At 36.9% G+C, this 26,244-nt stretch overlaps 2 protein-coding genes and 3 long non-coding RNA genes across 5 annotated transcripts; 3 read left to right on the plus strand and 2 right to left on the minus strand.

Moving 5' to 3' along the window:
* The first annotated feature begins 2,057 nt into the window (after positions 1-2,057).
* Positions 2,058-3,355, plus strand: LOC111407368. Its single transcript, XR_002705099.1, has 3 exons — positions 2,058-2,174; positions 2,547-2,643; positions 2,969-3,355. It is a non-coding gene; the product is annotated as an uncharacterized LOC111407368 (long non-coding RNA).
* A 180-nt stretch (positions 3,356-3,535) lies between these two features.
* On the minus strand, positions 3,536-17,888 carry LOC111407365 (transcriptional activator DEMETER-like). The gene is made up of 20 exons (XM_023036787.1): positions 15,790-17,888; positions 15,317-15,679; positions 13,617-13,707; positions 12,543-13,528; positions 12,151-12,419; positions 11,975-12,054; positions 11,752-11,836; positions 11,554-11,645; positions 11,415-11,483; positions 11,253-11,289; positions 11,091-11,173; positions 10,813-11,000; positions 6,220-6,463; positions 5,676-5,712; positions 5,532-5,589; positions 5,197-5,336; positions 5,024-5,089; positions 4,301-4,415; positions 4,190-4,228; positions 3,536-4,039 (listed from the first exon to the last, which is right to left on the minus strand). Exons 1-20 carry the CDS (start codon positions 17,750-17,752, stop codon positions 3,930-3,932), a joined length of 5,115 nt encoding a protein of 1,704 aa, XP_022892555.1. The 5' UTR covers positions 17,753-17,888; the 3' UTR covers positions 3,536-3,929.
* LOC111407366 lies at positions 6,577-7,212 on the plus strand. Its single transcript, XR_002705097.1, has 3 exons — positions 6,577-6,665; positions 6,820-6,980; positions 7,083-7,212. It is a non-coding gene; the product is annotated as an uncharacterized LOC111407366 (long non-coding RNA).
* LOC111407367 lies at positions 10,926-11,561 on the plus strand. The gene is made up of 3 exons (XR_002705098.1): positions 10,926-11,014; positions 11,169-11,329; positions 11,432-11,561. It is a non-coding gene; the product is annotated as an uncharacterized LOC111407367 (long non-coding RNA).
* A 69-nt stretch (positions 17,889-17,957) lies between the features above and the next one.
* LOC111408349 (transcriptional activator DEMETER-like) lies at positions 17,958-25,293 on the minus strand. The gene is made up of 14 exons (XM_023038117.1): positions 23,186-25,293; positions 22,713-23,075; positions 20,875-20,965; positions 19,801-20,786; positions 19,409-19,677; positions 19,233-19,312; positions 19,010-19,094; positions 18,812-18,903; positions 18,673-18,741; positions 18,511-18,547; positions 18,349-18,431; positions 18,231-18,258; positions 18,130-18,142; positions 17,958-18,085 (listed from the first exon to the last, which is right to left on the minus strand). Exons 1-14 carry the CDS (start codon positions 25,146-25,148, stop codon positions 17,958-17,960), a joined length of 4,287 nt encoding a protein of 1,428 aa, XP_022893885.1. The 5' UTR covers positions 25,149-25,293.
* Positions 25,294-26,244: the final 951 nt, after the last annotated feature.

The following is a 26,244-nucleotide window of genomic DNA, read 5'->3' on the forward strand; positions in this document are numbered from 1 at the left end:
CTGTGCCTTGAGAGAAGAATATAGTGGTGTAACTCGTGTTCTCTTTGTGAGAGATTATTGTAAAAGGAGAGTTTGAGATATTAAGGTTTCATTTGAAACCTTTATTGTTTCGTTATGTACTTTATCTTTGCCCTCATTTGGAGCTTTATTGTCGATTCGAGCAATATCCTTAAGGATGAGTGGTCGTTGAACCTCCGGGGCCTTTGGTCGAAAATTTTTGTAGTATTGTTGTTTTTACTTAATTTCTTTACTATTTTACAAAAGAAAATCTTTGTAAAAACTCGACTTGTTTCTCCTAGGACTAACAATGGTATCAGCGCTTTTGGAAAACTATTCATTGCAACTTTTTTTCCTTTCAAATCGATCTAGTTCATTTTTTGATATGGGAATACACCGTAAAGTTTTAGACCTAAAAGGATCTATAAATTTTTGGTCAAGAAACCACTCGATCCATTTTTTTGGGAAGCAGGTCTCCGGTATTTTTGTATATCTACGATCCTACAGTTTTATTTTTTAAACAGATACCTAAACTATTCTCTTTGTTTTCAAAAACCATTAGTCTATTCCTATTGGATTCCTGAAAACCTTCATATATTTACCTTTGTCTAGGGATCCCTGAGATAACCCTGAAATCTGAGGGAAGTAGGCTTTGGTCTAAGGATACCCATAAGTGATATTTATTGTTTCTTTCGTGAGATAAATGTTTAGATTTGTATCTGTATACATTGCAAATACTAGTGACTCCTGAAACTGTATGTTGATACTTATATCTGCTTCATATTGTATAGTATGAATTCTTGGATGCACATTAAATGTAATTTGCATGCTTTAAATTCATATTGTTTATTGAGTATAAACATAATTGAGTATATACATTTGTAGTATAACTTCTATCATTTCTGCTATTATAAGTTTTCTATATATCTAATTGATCTTTATGATATCTCTCTACTTATTCCTTGTAATTTTTTGAGTAATGTTACTACACTTGTGCACACAATGATGACCAAAGTAGATGTTCAGATGTATGGCAAATGAGACTCTAATCGCTGGTGCTAGAAAATTAAAGCACATATTTAAAATATACCAAAGCTATAGACCAATCTTGGGCAGAAAACACCCCTATTGATGGGAAAATCAAACATGATGAATTGGCTTGGAGTACCATATTCCTCCATATATCTGATTCTATAATTAGAAAGATAGGAGAAACAAAGACTGTGGTTGAGTTATGGGACGCCTTAGAAAAAAATACCTCATTAAAACTTTACCAAATAGGTGTTTTCCTTGGAAACAATTCTTTAGTTATAAGTTTGACCCTAGTACTGACTTGGAAGAGAACATTGTTAAGTTCAATAGGATCACACAAGATCTTATCAACTGTTGGGAGAAGATTTGAAGTGATCAGAAAGTAATTGATCCACTTAATGCCCTTGGTGACAAGCACAAGGACATAAGAAATGCATTAGAGTATGGTAGGTATGACTTCACCGTTGATATAATTCATAGTTCTTTAATGAATAGAGAACTAGAATTAAGATCAGAACATAGAGAAGCTCTTCATGTTGAGACTCTGTCCAATACTAAACCTCAATCTAAATGGGTTTGCAATTATAGTCAGGTTAATTACCATAAGAGTTTCAATAAGAAGAAATAGGGGAATAATAAATGAAAGGGCAAGAAAGTTTATAGGGAAAATGATAAAAAATAAAAAGTGGCTCGGAGCTATTCTTGCCTGATTTTAATCAAAATTCTAGACGTAATTATTGACTCCAAAATCAAAATTCTGCTTGGCTTGGTCAACATAAGTGGCTGATTTCACGGCATAACAATAAGAATTTCACTAAAAATTTGATAAGAATGGCTTCCAAACAGGGGCTTTGAACGATGGCACGTAATAGTTAAAATTATTAAACCCCATTTGTCACCCATTATTTGGAAAAATAAGAATAGTAATTTTATTATTATTATTATTATTATTATTATTATTTTTTTTTTTTGGAGAATTTGTGATTTAAAATCTCTTTTACCTCGCTTACCTAAGAAGGAAAAAGAAAAAAAGAAAAAAAAATAATTTAGAATATGGCGGCAAACTCTCAAATATATGGAGGCAAAACTTTTGCACGCCTCTTCACTCTCTCGCCGCTCTCGGTTCCCCATCTCGACGCATACAGGTACTGTAAATCTTTACTTGAATCCGATGCAATTTGATTGGAATATATAATATTAATCAGTATCCGTCACCCCTCAACCCTATTCACGTGTTTTTATTCCAGAAGAATCTGAACTTTGATTTTGAGTATTTATCGAGAACTCTGAATGGATTTGTCTGCGCTTTTCATTCTTTGCTAAATACTGTGAGGATTACTATGATAAGCGTTTTATACACAGAATATAGCAACTGTGTCCCAGGATTTGAATAAAAGCAATAAATTGTGGCGGGTATTTCTCAAAATCGTAACGAAAACGAATGGGGGATGTTTTTGATTAGCTCATTATAATTTTCCTGATAAAAATACTTAGGTTTCTGTTACAACTTTGTACAGGATTCTCGTGTAAAAGTAAAATAGCGTCACAGCATGGCTCTGAAGCAAGCCAGTATGCTTTTATGCTTGGAAGGGGAAATGCATACAAATTCTTGGGGTATGTTCATTGCAGATAAGATATCTGTTTTTTTTTTTCCTTCACTGAATATTTTTATAATTTGGACAATGGATTTACTCGTTAGATATTGAAATTTTAGTTATTTTCCCATGTATGCTTCTTGTTGTTGATTGTCATAGATTGTGCTGGTCAATTTGAATTACACAGATACCAGTCTGCATTTTCTATTCCCCCACAGGTTGGTCTGTTGATCAATTAGAAGTGCTGAAGTTGTAAAATTAACTCTCACCTAAAAGGAAGTGATAATTTCACGTCAATGCTTTTTTTTTTTTTTTTATAATCTTCTCCCTTGTTCGCCACTCAGGTAAATCCGAATACGATCACAGCTTATACACACTTGAGCTGGATATTCGGGATGCGGTTCTCCTTCTTGTAGACCTCCCTTTACGACCCGAGGATAGAACACTCGGAGGGCTGATAAAGCGCACCATAATTTTGCTTCCATAGACTGTTGCATTTCAACATAAATGTTGTCTTTCAGCTGTCGTGGAGATTCGAACTTCTGATGCTCCATATAGAACCCTTCTGCTTTACCAATGCGTCATGCCCGTGAGGGCAACGTCAATGCTTGTTTTGCTTGCAATGAACGTAGTAGATTCCATGTTTTCTATTTTCATGAAGACAGAGAGCATGTCAAATGTGATAAAGCAACTTAAAAGTTACTTTTTCAATAGGTATATCTCTAAATATTCTCCCGAAGATAGCTTTAAAGCTATTTTTAAGCATATAAAAAAATGTGTTTTATCTGGTTATAAGGTACATTATAAAACGAGTTATTTCACTTTTCATCGTTAAGGAGTTTATTCTGCATTCCTGTTATTCGTGTCATACTGGAGTGCATATAAAGACGTATAGGCTATAGTAAAACAAATCAAAACAAAATGCATCCAAGGCCTCTATTAGAAGACTCAGAAGAAATGTATGAATACATGTAATCCCAATGATACTACATCCCAATTCTATTTCTTGACTTCTACCTTTCTCTATCGACATTGAAAAACGGCTCCGTCAATGAGCATAATTTGAAAAAGATCTGAACTGTCTATGATGTACAACATTGTCAATTGAATCTCATCCTATATCTTAATTTTTTTCTTTTCTACCACCTAAACTACAAATAACTATAACTCATGTGAAGAGTTGTGCGCTTGAATGTAAACAATCTGTTGCTTTCTAATCCTACGTCAGTCCCTTATTTAATTTTGGTGTGGACATTTATTGGTTAGGTTCTCAAACTTTCAACTCGCCCAGCACCATTTCTTCTCTTATTTTTTCTCCTTTTTCTGGGGCGTCCTGCTTGCAGGGTAATGCAATCTGGCCACCAGAGGTCTTGGTGCTCGCGTTTTGTGCTCAAATCCTCGAACACAAACAAATCCTACAATATAAAGTTGAATGACATCAGCTAGAAAAGATTGCCAAAAAATTATCTCTTCTGAATAAAATGTACATGCGGCCGAGTCTTGTTCCAATTACGGAGGATTGAAATATTAGGTTTGGTTAATTTGAATTCAGAAAGCAGTCATACCTCTCCAGAAGCAGTATTGGATACCTTCAGTTGTCAAGCCTAGCAAAATGTAGTATATTTTGATAAGTCACTTTTTATGTAATAGTCAGTACAAAATGGGAAATTATGTACCTTTAAAAATGGTTGAGACAGAGGTCCCAAAGAAAACTGTCCGTCTTGGCAGGCTCCATAGCATATTTCTTGGAACACTGATAGGATTAAGGCTAGATTCATGATCCGCAAATACCTGCATAAGATTTATTAATCCCTGTTTCTCTATACAATTAAAATTATTCAAAAATAGAGTTTTTTAGATTGAAATTGATTTGGCTATAGAACGAGAAGCTGTAGTACTTAACATTACAATATTATTTTATAGAAACTTAACAAAATATTAATATGATGGATTTTGAGAAGTATAAGCTACGAGGGGATAAATTGTAGGAAAAAACTTTTGATGATACTTTGGAATCTGAAGGTGCTTTGCTAAGTATTATTAGATGATGCATAAATGTTCTTTTTAGCCCCCGTTTGGCCCACATTAATTTTTAGTCTATTACATTTCATTTTTCTTTCTCCTATTTTCAACCATACAATCTTCCATAAAATAATATTACACATAAATCGAAAACTTTTTCTTCTTTTTCAACCACTCATTTTTCAAAAAAACACTATTCCACCCATTTTCATTACCACAAAATGGGAGCCAAACAGGGGCTTAGTCATAGTAGGAATAGGATGACGGTGGACACACAATGAGGATCATGTCATGTTAAAGAGTGATAATATTAAGTATTTACAGAGGAGTAGGAAACATGATTCTCTGCGCAAAAATTGTATAGTTACTATTGTTACCTCATTGACTTGGAAGTAAGTACCATTCAGTGGGAAACTCCCTCTCATTGCTGTTCTGCACGGAATCTGCAAGGAGGTGGGTATGTCATAAAGAAGGGAGAATTGGGGAAGGATTTACTAATATCTAATAATTTTGCTTTCACTTCTAATGGTTTTCGTAACATGTTGCTTACCAGAAGTGTGCCTCTGACTGTCTGTGTTTCTTCTTCTCTTATGCTATTGCATGAAAAGCACATTTTCTTATCACACAGTCCACCTAATTCTTGACGGTTGCATTTACTTTCAGGTGCTTGGATTGAATCTGCAGTCTCTCCTGTTTAAATGATGCCAAATTGGGATAAGTGTCAGCAGGTTATAATAAAAGTACTTTTCAGCTTGAGTTTATGAAGAGAAATTAATAAATACTTCAGCCTCCCTTCACTATGACAGTGAGGAATGCATTTCTGTTCATCTATGGGCATTTGGCTAAATTGAGAGCAATTAATTGCCCTGTAAATCTAGTGCTTACCTGGGGTCCATATAGCAAGAAGGTATGGACTAGGATCATCAGCTTCTCGCCTTTCCATCTAAACATATAATAATTTTTTAGCCAGTTAGAATCAAGTTGCATATAAGAAAATAGATTTTGAAAATGAGAAGATAAATAACTAACCCCTTTCAGTAGTGGATGATCATCTGGGAGTTCGTAGCTGCAGCAGATGAGTAATTAGTCACCAAAAATGAGTACTAACTTATCATAACTTCCCAAGGACAATATAATTAAGATATGTGTTGAGGCCTTGGGATGCAAGGTTTATTTATGGATGAATGAGTAAGTTGCATCATGTTAGTGAGGTTTCTGATCCTTAAAGGTGTACCTGGGTTCTATTATTTTTCAATCTATATCCTGAGTTGAGAAACTGTATCCGTTATTCCTCACAAATGAGAAATTATGAATTAATTATTGGCTTTTCTTGAGTGAATACTATTTTAGCAGAACATAAATCATGAAGTAGTTTCTCAACAATCTGGTAGCTGCCCGTATTGTAAGTCCAAGATGCTTGGTCCAATGTATAGGATCACAAGTTCTGTGCAACTCCCTGATAATTAGCAACTCATTGCATGTGTCTTGTAAATCTTTTTTTTTTTTTTCAATAAATGACCTTTTCTTTTAGAATTTCATGCCGTTGAGTTTTCATATGAAGCCATATACTTACACTTGGTGCTCTGTCCGCAGTCTACTCATGCTTTTCAGTTTGGGCGTTGGGATTGAAGCGAATTCTGGACGCAAAGTGACAAGGGCTTTCGACAAATTAGTTTCTTTCGTTTCCATGTTCTGCTCTTGCATAAAGCTCTGCAAATTTGAAGCAAACTGTTCTATATTGAGTTTGATTGTAGGGATTTCGTCGGGATCCTCATCGAATGCATCCTCAATATCAGTTTCTGACAGTTCCACAGGTGGTTCTGGCGTTGTGGGTTCTTCAATTATAGGTTCACAGGTACTTAACCCTGTTTCTCTGTCTGAATTGTCACCTACTGGTGGTAGTGACATTGGCTTTATTGTTACACCAGGGTTTTCATTGGCAGTCGTTCGAGGAGTAGACGCGACAATGCTTTTCTCTTCTAGCCCAGGGAGGGCAAGTCTTGCGCTGTATAAAACAAAGTATAATTGTCATATTTATGCGTATTAATTTCTGATGTCACAGCCAAATAAGATTACGAGGTTATAGAAGGCTAACCTTGCGAAAGCACTAGCAAAGTGTCGGCACTCTCCTCTCATTGGGCATGCATTACAATTTGGTTGTTTCTTTGTGCAGAAAACCTGTATCCAAGATTAAGAAACTATCTATTATGAACCTCTCATGTACCGAGGACGATAATGAGCTCCAGTGAAGACATACCTTTCCAAATGTTATCATTTGATAGTGTAGCTCATACCTGCAGTTCCATAATATATAAATCAGTAGAACTTCTCCAGGTATGTATAAAAATTTCTTCTGATTAAACTGTCGATAATAAGAGATTTTCGAATTGAAATGAGTCACTCTGAGAAAGGAAATTACAATGTTTTCTGATCCAGCTTACAGAGTCTGGGCCAAAGATATTTCTGGATAGATTCCAGAACTGGGTACCTGCATGAAACAAAATTAGAATCAAGAGTAGCTCATAAACTTCACTGTTGATTGCTTGGCATGTACTTACAATTCAAGGAGATGCAATTGGAGTGCCTCAGGTAGTGGCTGGAGAGGCACCCATCCAAGTCGCACGGCAATTCGTCCAACATTTGTGTCAACCTAAGAAACCACATAGTTAGGGTAAGACTTCTTCTTTTTTTTTTTTTTTCCTTTTTTTGCTTATTGATATTGGGTATAAGTTTTCTATACAGGCAAATGGCCTTACAGGGAATGCAAGGTTATGAAGTGTTAATAGGCGTACGCACTCCACGCTCTTTAACCCCAGTCCTCGTATGCTTAGTAGATAATCTCTGCAAGGCATTATGTACTCAGAGGCAAAGAGTGAAACTTTAGAGATGGCAGAGATACTGGATGACATGTCCTTGCCTTCCATTACATACTTTCCAAAGATGGGTCATGAAAGGATTAATTTCTTTTAGGAAACTTACTTTGACTTTTCTGGTGGAACGTCTCTCAACCATTCCAGATCCATTCCTCCATGGTCGTCAACCAGTCGATTGAGAAAATCCTATAGAATATCCAACTAGTGTTATACTCTGTGCTTTAGGTTTTAATGGACTATCGGTAGTTTTATTGGAGTCCGCTTTATAAACATTCTACTAACCTTAATTCTCTCTGCTAGCATGTTGTTCATTCCCCTTTCCTTGATTGTTTCAGAAATCTCACGAACATTAGCCTTTCTTAATGCTTCATAGTCCAAAGAGTCCATTGTTTCCTCAGTTCTCTCTCTTTTTCCCACCTCCAATTGTGCCTGCTTTCTCAACTCATCCCAAAGACATGCTTCTCTCTTTTCCTTCTCAACTTTTGTCTTTCTTGCATTTGAACTTGTGGGACCTGTCCAATTTGTTGGTTTGGTAGAAGAATTTACTTGTCCTGCGTCATGTGGTTTAGATATTTTATTCTTCAAATGTAGGAAAATATCTACAACAATTTGAACCTGTACATAAAAATTTTGTCCAGTAAAGCTAGTGATGTCAGGGTTTTCAAGGATATTACCATTTGGCTTTTCATTGAATGCTTCAGCAGGCATTGTGCAGTCTGATAGGAAGTTGCTTTCTTGCTGAGTGGTCTTGTGGCTTCCTCTGTTGCAGTTGGTGGAATGTTGGCCCTCTCTGCTTTGATACCCAGATTGTATATTAGTCTGTGGTTCAAGGCACTTGTTTTGAATTGTATGGTCCACTCTTGTTGCTGGATCTGGTCTTTCAGTCTGTTGGTTGATAAAACTTCTTTCTGCATCTGTTGTCTTGGTATTCTCAAAATCTGTTGAAGCCAAAGAGGATATGCTTTCTTTTCCTGGAGATGCCAGGAAATTTGATTCCCATTCTTCCAAGCCTGTTCTCATGCCCAACCAGGAATTGGTGGATGGAGGGATTGGCCTCTGATGATGCGGCAAATTGGAAGTGATTGGACTGGCATATGCCTTGCTGCCTCCATCCAGTCCTTGATTTTGCAGGTTGTACACAGGATTTTCTGATTGAGGGAGATTTTTATTTGCAGAAGAACTTCCCATCACTCGACGCTGATATTCCTGTAATGCAGCCATTCTTTCAGCCTGTTCAAAAAGATTCAGAGGGCCACAGTTTTTGCCTAAATGACACACCGATATCTGATCTTCGGCTTCTGAATTTGATCCTGAGCTGGATCTGATATCTTCATTTGCTTGGAATACAAGGGATTCAGAAGAACTTTGTGATGAAATTACGTCATCCTCTGCTCTTCTATTTTGCTTGTCCATTGCAAAGTTTCTTGTTCCTGTCACAACATTTCCTGCTCTATATTGACACGATTCACTGGATGTTACAGAGTTGTGGTTGTACACTGGCTGTCTTATTGTGCTGTGATCATAAGTTATAGTGCCATCTGGACAAGTTACTTGAACCTCATGTTCTTCAACTGACGGGCTAACTTCATTTTGATAGCATGATTGTCTGATAATTGTCGATTTCAGGGGGAATTTGGCTGCAAGACACATGAAAGCAGAACTGCACAAGGGGAAAATATACGCAGAGACCATCAGCTTAGGTAATCTTGTTCGTCACTCAAAAGTTCTATTAAAAATGTTGGCTTTACCTTGAAAGATGATCTGATACATTCTGTGTGAGAAACACTCCTACCACGGAGTCAACAACTGATCCTTTCCATTTGGAGAATCGTCTATCACCTGCAAATGTTACAATTTCCAATCAGATTACGTTTCTATGAATCCATGCATTTGGTGAGGTAAAGTCAAAGCTTATTTGCTTCTTTTTGGTTTGGTTCTGAAGTAAAATGAATCCCAATTTACATAGTTTCAAGAAATAACACTAGAATTTATTATGGCATTTACTAATTTAAGTGTGCTTTCCTAAAACTAAATAAAAGCAGAATTAAGACAAAATATGCAGAAAATCATTTTAGTAATAAGAGTGGTGAAGTCACAATAGTGGATCATCTCTCAAATAATGTTGGTTTATGTATTTATATTCAAGTGTGATTTCCTTAAACTAAACAATTAAGCAGAATTAAGACGAAATATACAGAATATCCTTTTAGGAATAAGAGTGTTGGTAAAGTCACAATAGAGGATCATCTCTCAAATAATGTTGGTTTATGTATTTTGATTTAAGTGTGCTTTCCTAAAACTAAACAATTAAGCAGAATTAAGACGAAATATACAGAATATCCTTTTAGGAATAAGAGTGTTGGTAAAGTCACAATAGAGGATCATCTCTCAAATAATGTTGGTTTATGTATTTTGATTTAAGTGTGCTTTCCTAAAACTAAACAATTAAGCAGAATTAAGATGAATTATACAGAATATCCTTTTAGGAATAAGAGTGATGGGAAAGTCACAGTAGAGGATCATTTCCCAGATAATGTTGGTTTATGTATTTAGATTTGGTTGCAAATAAGAAACCAAGACTTAAGAGGATGTGATGGATAGGATTAGGGCGATTAAAATAAACTGTAGAAGCACTATAAGGATTATATATGATCGAATATATCCACCATGTTAAAATAAATTTTATGAACAGATACCTTACTAGTTATATTGTTAAATAATAAAATGTCTATAACGTAAATGAGTATGTTAAGATGGATGAGTGGAAATACAAGAACAGATCAAACAAAAAAATTTGAGGTTATACATCAAGTGGATTTGATACTATTTGGAGATATATTAAAGGAAGGATGATTTAGATGGTTGGTACATGGCTTCCATAGATCCATATAAGCTCTATTCACAAGAATGATGTTATTTGAGTTTAGCAAGTAGACTAAAGTCAACAAGACATTTTGTTGCAAAAGATTTGAGTACATTGGACCTTTCACGAGATTCACCACACTGAAGGGAGTGGACAAAACAGATTCACGTAGCTAGCACAAGTTTATTGCAAATACTACTAAGCTTATTATTTTTGTTGTTCATTGTTGTGGCTACAACACGTGAACTGAACCATGTGATTATTTCCAGGTTATGATCACTAAAGACAACCATTCTCTTTCTTCAAAGTCCTATCTAGAAAGCAATAGTGGCACCATTGTGGTTTTGCACTCTCGGACTTCCCCCATACTCTCCCTTCACACACTCCCCAAATCACAATGATTTTCCAGTTTCTGACAGTTCCACAGGTGGTTCTGGCGTTGTGGGTTCTTCAATTATAGGTTCACAGGTACTTAACCCTGTTTCTCTGTCTGAATTGTCACCTACTGGTGGTAGTGACATTGGCTTTATTGTTACACCAGGGTTTTCATTGGCAGTCGTTCGAGGAGTAGACGCGACAATGCTTTTCTCTTCTAGCCCAGGGAGGGCAAGTCTTGCGCTGTATAAAACAAAGTATAATTGTCATATTTATGCGTATTAATTTCTGATGTCACAGCCAAATAAGATTACGAGGTTATAGAAGGCTAACCTTGCGAAAGCACTAGCAAAGTGTCGGCACTCTCCTCTCATTGGGCATGCATTACAATTTGGTTGTTTCTTTGTGCAGAAAACCTGTATCCAAGATTAAGAAACTATCTATTATGAACCTCTCATGTACCGAGGACGATAATGAGCTCCAGTGAAGACATACCTTTCCAAATGTTATCATTTGATAGTGTAGCTCATACCTGCAGTTCCATAATATATAAATCAGTAGAACTTCTCCAGGTATGTATAAAAATTTCTTCTGATTAAACTGTCGATAATAAGAGATTTTCGAATTGAAATGAGTCACTCTGAGAAAGGAAATTACAATGTTTTCTGATCCAGCTTACAGAGTCTGGGCCAAAGATATTTCTGGATAGATTCCAGAACTGGGTACCTGCATGAAACAAAATTAGAATCAAGAGTAGCTCATAAACTTCACTGTTGATTGCTTGGCATGTACTTACAATTCAAGGAGATGCAATTGGAGTGCCTCAGGTAGTGGCTGGAGAGGCACCCATCCAAGTCGCACGGCAATTCGTCCAACATTTGTGTCAACCTAAGAAACCACATAGTTAGGGTAAGACTTCTTCTTTTTTTTTTTTTTTCCTTTTTTTGCTTATTGATATTGGGTATAAGTTTTCTATACAGGCAAATGGCCTTACAGGGAATGCAAGGTTATGAAGTGTTAATAGGCGTACGCACTCCACGCTCTTTAACCCCAGTCCTCGTATGCTTAGTAGATAATCTCTGCAAGGCATTATGTACTCAGAGGCAAAGAGTGAAACTTTAGAGATGGCAGAGATACTGGATGACATGTCCTTGCCTTCCATTACATACTTTCCAAAGATGGGTCATGAAAGGATTAATTTCTTTTAGGAAACTTACTTTGACTTTTCTGGTGGAACGTCTCTCAACCATTCCAGATCCATTCCTCCATGGTCGTCAACCAGTCGATTGAGAAAATCCTATAGAATATCCAACTAGTGTTATACTCTGTGCTTTAGGTTTTAATGGACTATCGGTAGTTTTATTGGAGTCCGCTTTATAAACATTCTACTAACCTTAATTCTCTCTGCTAGCATGTTGTTCATTCCCCTTTCCTTGATTGTTTCAGAAATCTCACGAACATTAGCCTTTCTTAATGCTTCATAGTCCAAAGAGTCCATTGTTTCCTCAGTTCTCTCTCTTTTTCCCACCTCCAATTGTGCCTGCTTTCTCAACTCATCCCAAAGACATGCTTCTCTCTTTTCCTTCTCAACTTTTGTCTTTCTTGCATTTGAACTTGTGGGACCTGTCCAATTTGTTGGTTTGGTAGAAGAATTTACTTGTCCTGCGTCATGTGGTTTAGATATTTTATTCTTCAAATGTAGGAAAATATCTACAACAATTTGAACCTGTACATAAAAATTTTGTCCAGTAAAGCTAGTGATGTCAGGGTTTTCAAGGATATTACCATTTGGCTTTTCATTGAATGCTTCAGCAGGCATTGTGCAGTCTGATAGGAAGTTGCTTTCTTGCTGAGTGGTCTTGTGGCTTCCTCTGTTGCAGTTGGTGGAATGTTGGCCCTCTCTGCTTTGATACCCAGATTGTATATTAGTCTGTGGTTCAAGGCACTTGTTTTGAATTGTATGGTCCACTCTTGTTGCTGGATCTGGTCTTTCAGTCTGTTGGTTGATAAAACTTCTTTCTGCATCTGTTGTCTTGGTATTCTCAAAATCTGTTGAAGCCAAAGAGGATATGCTTTCTTTTCCTGGAGATGCCAGGAAATTTGATTCCCATTCTTCCAAGCCTGTTCTCATGCCCAACCAGGAATTGGTGGATGGAGGGATTGGCCTCTGATGATGCGGCAAATTGGAAGTGATTGGACTGGCATATGCCTTGCTGCCTCCATCCAGTCCTTGATTTTGCAGGTTGTACACAGGATTTTCTGATTGAGGGAGATTTTTATTTGCAGAAGAACTTCCCATCACTCGACGCTGATATTCCTGTAATGCAGCCATTCTTTCAGCCTGTTCAAAAAGATTCAGAGGGCCACAGTTTTTGCCTAAATGACACACCGATATCTGATCTTCGGCTTCTGAATTTGATCCTGAGCTGGATCTGATATCTTCATTTGCTTGGAATACAAGGGATTCAGAAGAACTTTGTGATGAAATTACGTCATCCTCTGCTCTTCTATTTTGCTTGTCCATTGCAAAGTTTCTTGTTCCTGTCACAACATTTCCTGCTCTATATTGACACGATTCACTGGATGTTACAGAGTTGTGGTTGTACACTGGCTGTCTTATTGTGCTGTGATCATAAGTTATAGTGCCATCTGGACAAGTTACTTGAACCTCATGTTCTTCAACTGATGGGCTAACTTCATTTTGATAGCATGATTGTCTGATAATTGTCGATTTCAGGGGGAATTTGGCTGCAAGACACATGAAAGCAGAACTGCACAAGGGGAAAATATACGCAGAGACCATCAGCTTAGGTAATCTTGTTCGTCACTCAAAAGTTCTATTAAAAATGTTGGCTTTACCTTGAAAGATGATCTGATACATTCTGTGTGAGAAACACTCCTACCACGGAGTCAACAACTGATCCTTTCCATTTGGAGAATCGTCTATCACCTGCAAATGTTACAATTTCCAATCAGATTACGTTTCTATGAATCCATGCATTTGGTGAGGTAAAGTCAAAGCTTATTTGCTTCTTTTTGGTTTGGTTCTGAAGTAAAATGAATCCCAATTTACATAGTTTCAAGAAATAACACTAGAATTTATTATGGCATTTACTAATTTAAGTGTGCTTTCCTAAAACTAAATAAAAGCAGAATTAAGACAAAATATGCAGAAAATCATTTTAGTAATAAGAGTGGTGAAGTCACAATAGTGGATCATCTCTCAAATAATGTTGGTTTATGTATTTATATTCAAGTGTGATTTCCTTAAACTAAACAATTAAGCAGAATTAAGACGAAATATACAGAATATCCTTTTAGGAATAAGAGTGTTGGTAAAGTCACAATAGAGGATCATCTCTCAAATAATGTTGGTTTATGTATTTTGATTTAAGTGTGCTTTCCTAAAACTAAACAATTAAGCAGAATTAAGATGAATTATACAGAATATCCTTTTAGGAATAAGAGTGATGGGAAAGTCACAGTAGAGGATCATTTCCCAGATAATGTTGGTTTATGTATTTAGATTTGGTTGCAAATAAGAAACCAAGACTTAAGAGGATGTGATGGATAGGATTAGGGCGATTAAAATAAACTGTAGAAGCACTATAAGGATTATATATGATCGAATATATCCACCATGTTAAAATAAATTTTATGAACAGATACCTTACTAGTTATATTGTTAAATAATAAAATGTCTATAACGTAAATGAGTATGTTAAGATGGATGAGTGGAAATACAAGAACAGATCAAACAAAAAAATTTGAGGTTATACATCAAGTGGATTTGATACTATTTGGAGATATATTAAAGGAAGGATGATTTAGATGGTTGGTACATGGCTTCCATAGATCCATATAAGCTCTATTCACAAGAATGATGTTATTTGAGTTTAGCAAGTAGACTAAAGTCAACAAGACATTTTGTTGCAAAAGATTTGAGTACATTGGACCTTTCACGAGATTCACCACACTGAAGGGAGTGGACAAAACAGATTCACGTAGCTAGCACAAGTTTATTGCAAATACTACTAAGCTTATTATTTTTGTTGTTCATTGTTGTGGCTACAACACGTGAACTGAACCATGTGATTATTTCCAGGTTATGATCACTAAAGACAACCATTCTCTTTCTTCAAAGTCCTATCTAGAAAGCAATAGTGGCACCATTGTGGTTTTGCACTCTCGGACTTCCCCCATACTCTCCCTTCACACACTCCCCAAATCACAATGATTTCTAAATAATAAAACTTGTTACTTTGTGTAAACAATTAGCTGTATTTGTTATTGTTTTCTTACAACAAAAACAAAACTTATCATTAACTCCTAAGATTCCTAAGGTATATTTCACATTATCATCTTCACATGTTTAAGAAAATTATAAAATTTGGACTTATATATGGTATATTTCGAGTGCATTTACATTTAATCAAAAGATTAATATTATCTAACATGTTATGTAAAGATAATGTATGAAATAGAATCGATAATGGAATAGGGATAGCTTAAGCATGGTATCAGCGATGCCAACAATTTCATTGTCTGGGAGAAAATACCTTGAACAAGATGCATCCGTGCAATGAACGAGTCTACTCGTCCGCGGAACACTTTCCTCTCTTCTTCCCACCATTTTTCTTTATTCTTGTCTGTCGTTTCTGTGCTTTCACTTCCTTCCTTACCCATCAAAAGATTCCATAGTCTATTTGTCTCTGGATCAAGATCCACTTTAGGTCGTGGCCGTCGTTTTTTAATTGGATCAAATTCTTCATATGGAACGATAGCACCATCTTGTTTATATGGAACAAGTGCACCTTGCTCCTCCCCAACAATTTTCTTTCCACTACAGTTGATGCTCAGAGATTTTAAACTTTCTATAATATTATCAACTGAAAATAAACGTCTGCTGTCTCCAAGCGAGCCTGCACAAAACATAGAAAAACTGCTTAAAATTTTTAAATAACAACGTTATGTTGATGCTAACAGCATAACTTGACGAATAGATGGGTATCTATGATGTTTTTGGAGGGACCTTTGTAACCCCTTGTCTTGTTCTCTTTACTGATGACTTTCTCCATATTAATTGCTTGGTTGAATGATTTCAGTCTAGCTGTTTGTTCCTTCACCGAAAGGTGAATAGAAGAATTTATTATTTCATTCCCTCGAATGATTTTAGGGCCCCTTTGAGATGAAGACGCCTGATTCCATAGAATTGCACCAAGGGAATTGCTGCTTTGGGCTTTATTAGTGTGACAAGTGACGTTCTGCACCATATGTTCTGCAAATGAATAAACTTGAGATGAAGTAAGTTGCCGCTGAAATTCATGTCGAAAGTTTCCGGGGTTCATATACTGATCGTGGACCTTGTTGGCTTCATTGTCTGGCTTCCAGGAGGTGCTCTTTCCTTCAAAGTCAGAATATGGTAGTCCACCATTCAGGTGTAAAGTAGAGCCATTTGCACAGACACTTTTCACGTCTCTTCCTTCGACTTGTCTTGAGCAATGTTCAAAAGTTATGTTAGAAGGCGTGCTTGATGAGGTTACATGAAAGTTATCATCAACCTTCCTTCTCTTACTAGTTTCTAAACCATCTTGCCATAATTTGTTGCTCTCACTGGCACAATAGCCGGTCTCAGAAACTCCCTGGCACAATAGTTGAGTGCCCATCAGCGCAGAAGTTTCTGGTTGTGTCAGCTCAGTTTGGGAATATTCTCTCTTGGATCCTCTCCTGTCAATGATGTCCACCAGATCATCCAGGAGTTGAGTCCCAGTCTGCAGCATTGGTTGCCTTCTTCCATCTACCTTTGTTTCATTTGCATGTGTTTGTATGGCAAACTGGGCCTGTCGTACTCCACTGACACTATGATCCACCTGACTGTACCAACTCGGGCTTCCCCTTTGGTTTATATTAGCATTTCGCATACTCAATCTCCTTGCTATGACATTTAATGTATGATCCCTTGCTGAAGATGGTGCTGAAGTTGGAAATGGCAACGGTAATTGCAGTGGGGTGTGATGTACAAAGGGGACAAAACTTTGTGGATTCTCCGTTTGTCGTTTCTCCATGCTACGTACGCTTTGATGCCATTCCTTCACTGAAGATGATGTAGATTCTGCGTTGAATCCCATATGCCCCTCTGCATTGTGAAAATCCAAGTTCCAAGTAAAAGGCATCTTTCTCTTTTCATTTATCTCTTCTTGGTTACCAATTGCTCTGTCCCTGCTTTGCTTTTCTGCTCCATTTTCCAAGTCAAAGTTTAACATTCTCCTGCATGATTTTTCTGCAGAGTTCACGTTAGAGACTCCAACTTCGTTCACTACACCAGCCAGTGGAGTTGTGGAGGTTTTGATGTCCTTTTTGCGCACATACTTCCTTTTACCCAAAGGATTTCCATCGGGGCTATTATTTTTTGTGGTAGGCTTTGGTGTCCTTTTGGGTTTCCCTTCCACTACTACTTTTGGTCGGTGTTTTCTTCTTCTGGATGGTTTCTGCTGTGGTGTCTTGTTCATATTAATTCCTTCATGATTTCCATCATCAGACACGTTCTTTTCCTTTGGCAATTCCAATGTGGAAGTAGATTCGTCCACAATGTTCTGCATTATTTGATTAGATCGTTTCTCTACAATTTCAGGTGGTTGAGATAACACTAGACGACTTCCATTATCAGAAATGCTCTTTTCTTTTGGCAATTTCAGTATGGCTGCATATTCGTCCACAATGTTCTGCAATAATTGATTAGATTGTTTCTCTGCAATTTTAGGTTGTTGAGAGAAAACATTCTCTATATCATCATTTTCTTGAATTGGGATTTTGTCTACCAACCAATGTGGTGCTCCAGTGGGCCGGAAGTTCTTTGATTTGTTTTGCTGATCTGGTGTTGCTGGCCCTAATTGGAAGAGCCTGAGTGTACTTGTGGATGCACCTGCTTCGGTTCTTGGTGGTGGTAAGTTCAGATTATAATTGGGCCGGTAGTTAACCAACCGTCCATCTGCCATAATGCAGCATCATAACAATCAGTAATGATAAAATTGTAACAATATTCTTTGTTCATATATATGTTTACATGAAAGTTTAATGATTCTTGTCCGTTTAGATTGACATCTGTGGACACGGATTATGTCAAGACCTTCAATAAATGATAAAATTGAACTGGGATTTACATAATTTTCTTTTTCAAAATTATTTGAAAATTGAGTGATGTCACCGATCACGTGAAAGATACGCATGAAACTGAAAAGCAGGGGGCATACGTCCCTGATCACGTGAAAATGAATCTATTCCTTTGTGGATGCACATGAAGATTGAAACATGGAACTTGTTATTTACACCTAGAAGGTATGACATTGATTACGCAAAATAGTATGCACAAAACATGGAAGTAAAACCTAGTGAATGTAACGTTCATTGTGTGAAACAGGGATGCACAAGACATGGGAAGTAGAAGGATTTATGTCATCGATCACATGTAAATACCCCTAGCCCAGGGAGGGCAAGTCTTGCGCTGTATAAAACAAAGTATAATTGTCATATTTATGCGTATTAATTTCTGATGTCACAGCCAAATAAGATTACGAGGTTATAGAAGGCTAACCTTGCGAAAGCACTAGCAAAGTGTCGGCACTCTCCTCTCATTGGGCATGCATTACAATTTGGTTGTTTCTTTGTGCAGAAAACCTGTATCCAAGATTAAGAAACTATCTATTATGAACCTCTCATGTACCGAGGACGATAATGAGCTCCAGTGAAGACATACCTTTCCAAATGTTATCATTTGATAGTGTAGCTCATACCTGCAGTTCCATAATATATAAATCAGTAGAACTTCTCCAGGTATGTATAAAAATTTCTTCTGATTAAACTGTCGATAATAAGAGATTTTCGAATTGAAATGAGTCACTCTGAGAAAGGAAATTACAATGTTTTCTGATCCAGCTTACAGAGTCTGGGCCAAAGATATTTCTGGATAGATTCCAGAACTGGGTACCTGCATGAAACAAAATTAGAATCAAGAGTAGCTCATAAACTTCACTGTTGATTGCTTGGCATGTACTTACAATTCAAGGAGATGCAATTGGAGTGCCTCAGGTAGTGGCTGGAGAGGCACCCATCCAAGTCGCACGGCAATTCGTCCAACATTTGTGTCAACCTAAGAAACCACATAGTTAGGGTAAGACTTCTTCTTTTTTTTTTTTTTTCCTTTTTTTGCTTATTGATATTGGGTATAAGTTTTCTATACAGGCAAATGGCCTTACAGGGAATGCAAGGTTATGAAGTGTTAATAGGCGTACGCACTCCACGCTCTTTAACCCCAGTCCTCGTATGCTTAGTAGATAATCTCTGCAAGGCATTATGTACTCAGAGGCAAAGAGTGAAACTTTAGAGATGGCAGAGATACTGGATGACATGTCCTTGCCTTCCATTACATACTTTCCAAAGATGGGTCATGAAAGGATTAATTTCTTTTAGGAAACTTACTTTGACTTTTCTGGTGGAACGTCTCTCAACCATTCCAGATCCATTCCTCCATGGTCGTCAACCAGTCGATTGAGAAAATCCTATAGAATATCCAACTAGTGTTATACTCTGTGCTTTAGGTTTTAATGGACTATCGGTAGTTTTATTGGAGTCCGCTTTATAAACATTCTACTAACCTTAATTCTCTCTGCTAGCATGTTGTTCATTCCCCTTTCCTTGATTGTTTCAGAAATCTCACGAACATTAGCCTTTCTTAATGCTTCATAGTCCAAAGAGTCCATTGTTTCCTCAGTTCTCTCTCTTTTTCCCACCTCCAATTGTGCCTGCTTTCTCAACTCATCCCAAAGACATGCTTCTCTCTTTTCCTTCTCAACTTTTGTCTTTCTTGCATTTGAACTTGTGGGACCTGTCCAATTTGTTGGTTTGGTAGAAGAATTTACTTGTCCTGCGTCATGTGGTTTAGATATTTTATTCTTCAAATGTAGGAAAATATCTACAACAATTTGAACCTGTACATAAAAATTTTGTCCAGTAAAGCTAGTGATGTCAGGGTTTTCAAGGATATTACCATTTGGCTTTTCATTGAATGCTTCAGCAGGCATTGTGCAGTCTGATAGGAAGTTGCTTTCTTGCTGAGTGGTCTTGTGGCTTCCTCTGTTGCAGTTGGTGGAATGTTGGCCCTCTCTGCTTTGATACCCAGATTGTATATTAGTCTGTGGTTCAAGGCACTTGTTTTGAATTGTATGGTCCACTCTTGTTGCTGGATCTGGTCTTTCAGTCTGTTGGTTGATAAAACTTCTTTCTGCATCTGTTGTCTTGGTATTCTCAAAATCTGTTGAAGCCAAAGAGGATATGCTTTCTTTTCCTGGAGATGCCAGGAAATTTGATTCCCATTCTTCCAAGCCTGTTCTCATGCCCAACCAGGAATTGGTGGATGGAGGGATTGGCCTCTGATGATGCGGCAAATTGGAAGTGATTGGACTGGCATATGCCTTGCTGCCTCCATCCAGTCCTTGATTTTGCAGGTTGTACACAGGATTTTCTGATTGAGGGAGATTTTTATTTGCAGAAGAACTTCCCATCACTCGACGCTGATATTCCTGTAATGCAGCCATTCTTTCAGCCTGTTCAAAAAGATTCAGAGGGCCACAGTTTTTGCCTAAATGACACACCGATATCTGATCTTCGGCTTCTGAATTTGATCCTGAGCTGGATCTGATATCTTCATTTGCTTGGAATACAAGGGATTCAGAAGAACTTTGTGATGAAATTACGTCATCCTCTGCTCTTCTATTTTGCTTGTCCATTGCAAAGTTTCTTGTTCCTGTCACAACATTTCCTGCTCTATATTGACACGATTCACTGGATGTTACAGAGTTGTGGTTGTACACTGGCTGTCTTATTGTGCTGTGATCATAAGTTATAGTGCCATCTGGACAAGTTACTTGAACCTCATGTTCTTCAACTGACGGGCTAACTTCATTTTGATAGCATGATTGTCTGATAATTGTCGATTTCAGGGGGAATTTGGCTGCAAGACACATGAAAGCAGAACTGCACAAGGGGAAAATATACGCAGAGACCATCAGCTTAGGTAATCTTGTTCGTCACTCAAAAGTTCTATTAAAAATGTTGGCTTTACCTTGAAAGATGATCTGATACATTCTGTGTGAGAAACACTCCTACCACGGAGTCAACAACTGATCCTTTCCATTTGGAGAATCGTCTATCACCTGCAAATGTTACAATTTCCAATCAGATTACGTTTCTATGAATCCATGCATTTGGTGAGGTAAAGTCAAAGCTTATTTGCTTCTTTTTGGTTTGGTTCTGAAGTAAAATGAATCCCAATTTACATAGTTTCAAGAAATAACACTAGAATTTATTATGGCATTTACTAATTTAAGTGTGCTTTCCTAAAACTAAATAAAAGCAGAATTAAGACAAAATATGCAGAAAATCATTTTAGTAATAAGAGTGGTGAAGTCACAATAGTGGATCATCTCTCAAATAATGTTGGTTTATGTATTTATATTCAAGTGTGATTTCCTTAAACTAAACAATTAAGCAGAATTAAGACGAAATATACAGAATATCCTTTTAGGAATAAGAGTGTTGGTAAAGTCACAATAGAGGATCATCTCTCAAATAATGTTGGTTTATGTATTTTGATTTAAGTGTGCTTTCCTAAAACTAAACAATTAAGCAGAATTAAGACGAAATATACAGAATATCCTTTTAGGAATAAGAGTGTTGGTAAAGTCACAATAGAGGATCATCTCTCAAATAATGTTGGTTTATGTATTTTGATTTAAGTGTGCTTTCCTAAAACTAAACAATTAAGCAGAATTAAGATGAATTATACAGAATATCCTTTTAGGAATAAGAGTGATGGGAAAGTCACAGTAGAGGATCATTTCCCAGATAATGTTGGTTTATGTATTTAGATTTGGTTGCAAATAAGAAACCAAGACTTAAGAGGATGTGATGGATAGGATTAGGGCGATTAAAATAAACTGTAGAAGCACTATAAGGATTATATATGATCGAATATATCCACCATGTTAAAATAAATTTTATGAACAGATACCTTACTAGTTATATTGTTAAATAATAAAATGTCTATAACGTAAATGAGTATGTTAAGATGGATGAGTGGAAATACAAGAACAGATCAAACAAAAAAATTTGAGGTTATACATCAAGTGGATTTGATACTATTTGGAGATATATTAAAGGAAGGATGATTTAGATGGTTGGTACATGGCTTCCATAGATCCATATAAGCTCTATTCACAAGAATGATGTTATTTGAGTTTAGCAAGTAGACTAAAGTCAACAAGACATTTTGTTGCAAAAGATTTGAGTACATTGGACCTTTCACGAGATTCACCACACTGAAGGGAGTGGACAAAACAGATTCACGTAGCTAGCACAAGTTTATTGCAAATACTACTAAGCTTATTATTTTTGTTGTTCATTGTTGTGGCTACAACACGTGAACTGAACCATGTGATTATTTCCAGGTTATGATCACTAAAGACAACCATTCTCTTTCTTCAAAGTCCTATCTAGAAAGCAATAGGGGCACCATTGTGGTTTTGCACTCTCGGACTTCCCCCATACTCTCCCTTCACACACTCCCCAAATCACAATGATTTCTAAATAATAAAACTTGTTACTTTGTGTAAACAATTAGCTGTATTTGTTATTGTTTTCTTACAACAAAAACAAAACTTATCATTAACTCCTAAGATTCCTAAGGTATATTTCACATTATCATCTTCACATGTTTAAGAAAATTATAAAATTTGGACTTATATATGGTATATTTCGAGTGCATTTACATTTAATCAAAAGATTAATATTATCTAACATGTTATGTAAAGATAATGTATGAAATAGAATCGATAATGGAATAGGGATAGCTTAAGCATGGTATCAGCGATGCCAACAATTTCATTGTCTGGGAGAAAATACCTTGAACAAGATGCATCCGTGCAATGAACGAGTCTACTCGTCCGCGGAACACTTTCCTCTCTTCTTCCCACCATTTTTCTTTATTCTTGTCTGTCGTTTCTGTGCTTTCACTTCCTTCCTTACCCATCAAAAGATTCCATAGTCTATTTGTCTCTGGATCAAGATCCACTTTAGGTCGTGGCCGTCGTTTTTTAATTGGATCAAATTCTTCATATGGAACGATAGCACCATCTTGTTTATATGGAACAAGTGCACCTTGCTCCTCCCCAACAATTTTCTTTCCACTACAGTTGATGCTCAGAGATTTTAAACTTTCTATAATATTATCAACTGAAAATAAACGTCTGCTGTCTCCAAGCGAGCCTGCACAAAACATAGAAAAACTGCTTAAAATTTTTAAATAACAACGTTATGTTGATGCTAACAGCATAACTTGACGAATAGATGGGTATCTATGATGTTTTTGGAGGGACCTTTGTAACCCCTTGTCTTGTTCTCTTTACTGATGACTTTCTCCATATTAATTGCTTGGTTGAATGATTTCAGTCTAGCTGTTTGTTCCTTCACCGAAAGGTGAATAGAAGAATTTATTATTTCATTCCCTCGAATGATTTTAGGGCCCCTTTGAGATGAAGACGCCTGATTCCATAGAATTGCACCAAGGGAATTGCTGCTTTGGGCTTTATTAGTGTGACAAGTGACGTTCTGCACCATATGTTCTGCAAATGAATAAACTTGAGATGAAGTAAGTTGCCGCTGAAATTCATGTCGAAAGTTTCCGGGGTTCATATACTGATCGTGGACCTTGTTGGCTTCATTGTCTGGCTTCCAGGAGGTGCTCTTTCCTTCAAAGTCAGAATATGGTAGTCCACCATTCAGGTGTAAAGTAGAGCCATTTGCACAGACACTTTTCACGTCTCTTCCTTCGACTTGTCTTGAGCAATGTTCAAAAGTTATGTTAGAAGGCGTGCTTGATGAGGTTACATGAAAGTTATCATCAACCTTCCTTCTCTTACTAGTTTCTAAACCATCTTGCCATAATTTGTTGCTCTCACTGGCACAATAGCCGGTCTCAGAAACTCCCTGGCACAATAGTTGAGTGCCCATCAGCGCAGAAGTTTCTGGTTGTGTCAGCTCAGTTTGGGAATATTCTCTCTTGGATCCTCTCCTGTCAATGATGTCCACCAGATCATCCAGGAGTTGAGTCCCAGTCTGCAGCATTGGTTGCCTTCTTCCATCTACCTTTGTTTCATTTGCATGTGTTTGTATGGCAAACTGGGCCTGTCGTACTCCACTGACACTATGATCCACCTGACTGTACCAACTCGGGCTTCCCCTTTGGTTTATATTAGCATTTCGCATACTCAATCTCCTTGCTATGACATTTAATGTATGATCCCTTGCTGAAGATGGTGCTGAAGTTGGAAATGGCAACGGTAATTGCAGTGGGGTGTGATGTACAAAGGGGACAAAACTTTGTGGATTCTCCGTTTGTCGTTTCTCCATGCTACGTACGCTTTGATGCCATTCCTTCACTGAAGATGATGTAGATTCTGCGTTGAATCCCATATGCCCCTCTGCATTGTGAAAATCCAAGTTCCAAGTAAAAGGCATCTTTCTCTTTTCATTTATCTCTTCTTGGTTACCAATTGCTCTGTCCCTGCTTTGCTTTTCTGCTCCATTTTCCAAGTCAAAGTTTAACATTCTCCTGCATGATTTTTCTGCAGAGTTCACGTTAGAGACTCCAACTTCGTTCACTACACCAGCCAGTGGAGTTGTGGAGGTTTTGATGTCCTTTTTGCGCACATACTTCCTTTTACCCAAAGGATTTCCATCGGGGCTATTATTTTTTGTGGTACGCTTTGGTGTCCTTTTGGGTTTCCCTTCCACTACTACTTTTGGTCGGTGTTTTCTTCTTCTGGATGGTTTCTGCTGTGGTGTCTTGTTCATATTAATTCCTTCATGATTTCCATCATCAGACACGTTCTTTTCCTTTGGCAATTCCAATGTGGAAGTAGATTCGTCCACAATGTTCTGCATTATTTGATTAGATCGTTTCTCTACAATTTCAGGTGGTTGAGATAACACTAGACGACTTCCATTATCAGAAATGCTCTTTTCTTTTGGCAATTTCAGTATGGCTGCATATTCGTCCACAATGTTCTGCAATAATTGATTAGATTGTTTCTCTGCAATTTTAGGTTGTTGAGAGAAAACATTCTCTATATCATCATTTTCTTGAATTGGGATTTTGTCTACCAACCAATGTGGTGCTCCAGTGGGCCGGAAGTTCTTTGATTTGTTTTGCTGATCTGGTGTTGCTGGCCCTAATTGGAAGAGCCTGAGTGTACTTGTGGATGCACCTGCTTCGGTTCTTGGTGGTGGTAAGTTCAGATTATAATTGGGCCGGTAGTTAACCAACCGTCCATCTGCCATAATGCAGCATCATAACAATCAGTAATGATAAAATTGTAACAATATTCTTTGTTCATATATATGTTTACATGAAAGTTTAATGATTCTTGTCCGTTTAGATTGACATCTGTGGACACGGATTATGTCAAGACCTTCAATAAATGATAAAATTGAACTGGGATTTACATAATTTTCTTTTTCAAAATTATTTGAAAATTGAGTGATGTCACCGATCACGTGAAAGATACGCATGAAACTGAAAAGCAGGGGGCATACGTCCCTGATCACGTGAAAATGAATCTATTCCTTTGTGGATGCACATGAAGATTGAAACATGGAACTTGTTATTTACACCTAGAAGGTATGACATTGATTACGCAAAATAGTATGCACAAAACATGGAAGTAAAACCTAGTGAATGTAACGTTGATTGTGTGAAACAGGGATGCACAAGACATGGGAAGTAGAAGGATTTATGTCATCGATCACATGTAAATACCCCTATTTTATTTTTATTACACACGAACTTTGAAATACGTTACTTCTTTTCCATTCTCCTAGATGTAGTACAGTTGTATGAAAAAATGCTGGTCCTGATTGTGTGAAACAGGGATGCACAAGACATGGGAAGTAGAAGGATTTATGTCATCGATCACATGTAAATACCCCTATTTTATTTTTATTACACACGAACTTTGAAATACGTTACTTCTTTTCCATTCTCCTAGATGTAGTACAGTTGTATGAAAAAATGCTGGTCCTGCAGTTGAAGTTTAGCCGAATGATTTGGTTGTCCTAAATACTAAAATTTGATGAAGCTTAATTATTCGAAATTGCATACAGAAGACATTTTAATCATTTAAAATTTCTTAACAGTTACTTTTTAAATAGCAATGAGACTACTGATTTCATCTGTTGTATCTTCAATATGAGATAGCAACCATAAAAAAAAAAAAAAAAAAAAAAAAAAAAAAAAAAAAAAGTTTAAAGCAATGAAAATACAACAGAAGAATATATTAATATTGAATTAAGTAGATGGAATAAGGTTTTATTTACAAAAGGAAAAATAAATAAGAGGAGAAATTGAGGAACTGAATCTTTGCCACCTATATATCCA

This window comes from Olea europaea, chromosome 13 (assembly GCF_002742605.1).
Source record: "Olea europaea var. sylvestris chromosome 13, O_europaea_v1, whole genome shotgun sequence".
Taxonomy (NCBI): domain Eukaryota; kingdom Viridiplantae; phylum Streptophyta; class Magnoliopsida; order Lamiales; family Oleaceae; genus Olea; species Olea europaea.

What these genes read in the sequence shown, in the direction of transcription:
- LOC111408349 (XM_023038117.1), bottom strand. Translation starts at nt 25,148, where the DNA reads ATGGCAGATGGACGGTTGGTTAACTACCGGCCCAATTATAATCTGAAC. An exon ending in TGCTAGCAGAGAGAATTAAG is followed by an intron (nt 19,313 to 19,408) that starts GTTAGTAGAATG and finishes GATATTCTATAG; the next exon opens with GATTTTCTCAATCGACTGGT. An exon ending in TTTGCTAGTGCTTTCGCAAG is followed by an intron (nt 18,259 to 18,348) that starts GTTAGCCTTCTA and finishes TGTTTTATACAG; the next exon opens with CGCAAGACTTGCCCTCCCTG.
- LOC111407365 (XM_023036787.1), bottom strand. Translation starts at nt 17,752, where the DNA reads ATGGCAGATGGACGGTTGGTTAACTACCGGCCCAATTATAATCTGAAC. An exon ending in CAAGACAAGGGGTTACAAAG is followed by an intron (nt 15,680 to 15,789) that starts GTCCCTCCAAAA and finishes TGTTTTGTGCAG; the next exon opens with GCTCGCTTGGAGACAGCAGA. An exon ending in TTCATAACCTTGCATTCCCT is followed by an intron (nt 11,646 to 11,751) that starts GTAAGGCCATTT and finishes GTGGTTTCTTAG; the next exon opens with GTTGACACAAATGTTGGACG.